The following is a 4342-nucleotide window of genomic DNA, read 5'->3' as shown; positions in this document are numbered from 1 at the left end:
GTACTAAAATACAAGCAATACAACAATATATGATGGTGCTGTGTTGTGAATATTTTTATAGTAAAGTATCTAAGTGGAAAGTAATTCACAAAATGCTTAGAATATAAAAGCCATAATTTATATAGCAGTTACTATGCGCTACGCACTCTGACAAACTCATTACAATTATTTATCTCACTTCTTCCTCACAACAACCCTGGGAAGTAGATGCTATTATTACCACTATTTTACAGATGAGTAAACTGAGGCAAACAGAAGGTAAGGGGCTTTCCCAGGTTCATATAGCTAGTAGGTATCTGTGGCTGTATTCAAACTCAGGTCTTCCTGACTCCAGATCTAGCACTCTATCCACTGTGGCACCTAGGATTATATGATGTATTTGGGTTCTCAATTACAAATCATCATGGGAGTCATTGTAAATTGTGTCCTTCAGACCGTCCCTTTTGGACGTCACTTTGGCCAAAAAGGTCAACTGATTTCTAGGTATCATCAGGGAAAGGATGGGAAACAAAATAGATGATATCCATTCTCCAGGTTGTTCTGTTTGCTACAAAGGTGAGAGAGAGGATCTAGAGAAGACCAGATTTTGGAATGTGTTCAAATGTTTTTTTTTTTGCAGGTGAGGAATAGTAAATCTGTTAATTGAAGACATGAAAACCTTGTATTCTGCTGCAGAAAGAACAAATCTAGAAATTACCTTTTCCCCAAAAAGTGGCATAGACTGAAAAGATCTATTAGTTCCAGAAGGGTAATGAAAAATTCATGGAATACAATATCAGCCCAGTTCCCCAAGGGATAAGAAGGTATTCAGACCATATCTCCAAAGGATAAAGCCCAAGATGACTGTAAATACACTTGCCCCAAGCCATCTCGTGGTGCCAAAATGAAGGGATAAGGGAAAGGCTGAGCTGGAATGATCAAAAGGCAACCTGGGGAACCTGGTTTCTTATCTTCTCCACTCTTGTACAAAGTGGGCTAGATAGAAGTTGAAAAGTTGTAGAGAATATTTTTTTCTTAAGTAGTTTAAATATTTTCTCTGTTATTTATGGAATGACATCTGTTGTTTAACAATTCTTTATGTCTTGACCATTCAGTTTAAAATTTCAGGGAATGTGTGCACTAATTGTCACAAATGCCAAATAAGTAGGATTAAAATAATTCAATTCAGCAAACATTTGTTAAACTTACCATGTGCCATGCACTGTGCTAGGCTCTGGGAATTCAAAGACAAAAACAGTAGAGATAGAACATGTGCGCAGAGAAACATCATACAAGGAAAACTGAGGAGGGAGAGAGGACTGAAAACAACGGATCACGAAAAGCTTCTGGAAGAAGGTGACAACAGAATTCAGTCTTCAATGAAGCCAAGGATTATGTGAGACAGGAATGAGAAGGGGAATGTTCTGGACTGGGGAAAAAAGCTTGTAAAAATGTAAGGATGTAGTTTTAGAAGTTGCTGGTAGTTTAACATGACTAGAATGTAGAGTGATTTACTCTTTGTAATGATAAAAACAACATTGAAAGCTGGCATTTTTATAGTGCTTTCAATTTTGCAAAGTTCTTTATAAATACTATCTCATTTGATCTTCAAAACAGTTCTAGGAAGTAGGTACTATTATTATCATCCCCATTTTATAGATGGAGAAACCAAGGTAGACAGAGGTTAAGTGACTGGCCCAGGGTCACAAAGCTAAGCTCCAGATGCAGGATTTGAAGTAACATATTCTTGTCTAGTACTTTATTGACTGTACTGATAATTTCATTTTTGACTTACTATCCTGTAGAAGGGAATCTCCCAAAGAAGCCACTAGTTAAATCATCATGTTGCCTGCCTCAGGAAAGAGGAAACTTCTTCACCCAGAAGACCTTAGTCATTTGTTTTTACCCTGATGCTCAGTAGCTGTTCTAGTCACAGTTATCTTGTCATTCACCTCTCAGGAATGAGGACCCATTGGAAATGGGAAAAATGAAGCCCAGGAAAGGAAGGAATATTTACACATTCTTTTAGGACCTAAGGGAAAATGAGAATTAGAACTCAGCCCTTGACTAAAAAAGCAAACAACAATAATAAAAGATATCAACCCAGAAAATACTAAACTGCTTCTCACTTTCAAGTCTATGTCCTAGGGCAGGAATTGCCACCTTTATGCATCCAACAGCCTCCTCAGTAACCTCTGGATCCCCTGCTTGATTTCCTTGGTTTTTATACCATAGACGATGGGGTTCATGGCTGGGGGGATGAGGTGATGCAAGATATTGAGCAGAATGGGCACATCAGGAGGGATTCTTTTTCTGGCCACATTGGTGATAATCAGGACCAGTAGAATGGTGCTGAAGAAGAGGATGAGGATGAAGTGGGAGCCACATGTGCTCAGGGCCTTGGCTGCAGCCCCCTCTGCCTTGATCCTCAGCACAGCCCGAAGGATAAACGTATAAGAGAAGATGATGAGGATGAGATCAGAGCCCAGCAGTGTCCAACCAGCTACTAACTGGTAGAGCCGGTTGAAAGTGATGTCATCACAGGAAAGTGTGGAAACAGACAGGTTGGTGCAGATGCAATTCTTGATGATGTTTCCTGCACAGTAATGTAGTTGGGCAGAGAGGATGGGGACAGGGAGGAAAAAGAGGGCATTCCGAGCTATGACAAAAATAGCTGCCTTGGCCACAAAGTGGTTAGTGATGATGGATAGGTATCTCAGGGGGTGGCAGATGGCCACGTAACGATCATATGCCATAACCATGAAGGTGCAGGACTCCATGGTTAGGAAACTATTCATGACAAACATCTGGAGGAAACAGGCAGAGAAACTGATGGCCCTGAGATCAAACCAGAAGATAGCCAGGACCTTGGGGATGACAGTGAGGCAGAGCACGATATCTAGCAGGGAGAGAAGGCTGAGCAGGTAGTACATGGGCTCGTGCAGAGAGGCCTCTAGTCGGATGGTGATTAGAAGGGTGGCATTGGCCGCCATGGCCAGGAGGAAGAGTAGGCTCAAGGGCAGGGAGAGCCAGTGCTGCCAGCTCTGGAAGCCAGGGAAGCAGATGAAGAGGAACTCAGAGAGTACAGCAGGTGAGCTATTGTGTACAGATGCCATGGAATACATTGTGAGCTGACCAGCCTTCTGTTGGAGGGCCAGTATAGGAGTCAATATATCAGAAATTGGGGTTGTTGTAGGATTCACCAAGATGAGATGACATCTCTCCTGAACAACATGGGGGCTACATCTGACTCTCTTTGGTTATAATGACCCATTCCTGGAAGGAGCATCTTGAAAAGGAGTAGAAATGTAGGTGCTTCCCGTTGGCAAGTTACCTGATGCATTTCCCCCCATCTGTAAAAGGAAGGGGTTCAATGTAATCATCTTACAGCTCTCAAGCTCTACAGTTGTAATATCCTACAAATTCTAGAAGTGTGAAATACAGTTATATGGGGAGATGCTGTTGGGAATGGATAGTCAGAAGGGAGACTAGTTCTGGTTGAGAATTTTGCTTCTTTGTACATCAACTTATTAAACTGGATACCAAGATGTATGTGGGGTGAGAGTGGATGGTTAGCAAAAGATGAAATTATCACTTAGTGGGGCACAGGAGGTGCCTTCTCCTACTAGGGCTCTTAGACTGGGAGTTGGGGAGGTGGTTCATTCTTTGAAGTTTTCATAGCTCTCCAAAGCATCTTATGTTTTCTTTGGGGATTTCTAGGTCTTCTGACACCATTACCAAGCAAATTGCCAATCTCTCTTATGGGGTCCAATTTCCTGGTGTCCCTCATTTCTGCTACATAATTAACTATTTACATTTCCATCTCTACACATTAATCTTCCTTCAGTGATTCTTTTCTCTCTCTTTTCTTTATCTCTTTTCCCAGGCATCAAAAAGACAATGACTTTTCCTTTGATGGTACAGCCATTGCTAATGGGAAGAGGTGGTGTTAAATACATATCATGGTAAGTGAATCATTGACAAAGAGGCCAGAGCAGGGCAGGAGCTGGGAATACGCAGAAGGGTGGGGGTGTCTGAATGCTTCTTAATCCCTCATCATTCAACATGTTAGACACCACTGGCTTCCATGTATGCCCAGAGAGGTCCTAGGGTCCCTGTACAACCCTTTCCTTTCCCTCTTTCCCCACTCAATCAGAGGTTAGCAGGAGAAGCCATTAACAGTGGCCCTCCAATCATATCTAGCTCCAATTTGAAATAAAGAAACAATTCTAGATCCTTATGCAAGGCATTCTCCCTAGTGTAGCCCTGATCTTACCCCTGCTCACTGAGCCAGGATGGATTCTTAATTCCCAAACCCTGACTTTTTCTGTTGCACTTCTTCCTCTCCCTTCTCACAAGATTC

At 42.0% G+C, this 4342-nt stretch overlaps 1 protein-coding gene across 1 annotated transcript; it reads right to left on the bottom strand.

Annotated features, from left to right (window-relative positions):
* Window positions 1-2144: 2144 nt before the first annotated feature.
* LOC114032144 (olfactory receptor 56A4-like) lies at window positions 2145-3095 on the bottom strand. Its single transcript, XM_027847383.1, has one exon. It carries the CDS (start codon window positions 3093-3095, stop codon window positions 2145-2147), a length of 951 nt encoding a protein of 316 aa, XP_027703184.1.
* Between the last annotated feature and the right edge of the window lie 1247 nt (window positions 3096-4342).

This window comes from Vombatus ursinus, unplaced genomic scaffold (genome assembly GCF_900497805.2).
Source record: "Vombatus ursinus unplaced genomic scaffold, bare-nosed wombat genome assembly UNPS02015400.1, whole genome shotgun sequence".
NCBI lineage: Eukaryota > Metazoa > Chordata > Mammalia > Diprotodontia > Vombatidae > Vombatus > Vombatus ursinus.
This window is presented reverse-complemented; position numbering and strand designations above follow the sequence as displayed.

Bases quoted from the DNA above. Each gene is read 5' to 3' on its own strand.
- LOC114032144 (XM_027847383.1), bottom strand. From the start codon at position 3,095: ATGGCATCTGTACACAATAGCTCACCTGCTGTACTCTCTGAGTTCCTC.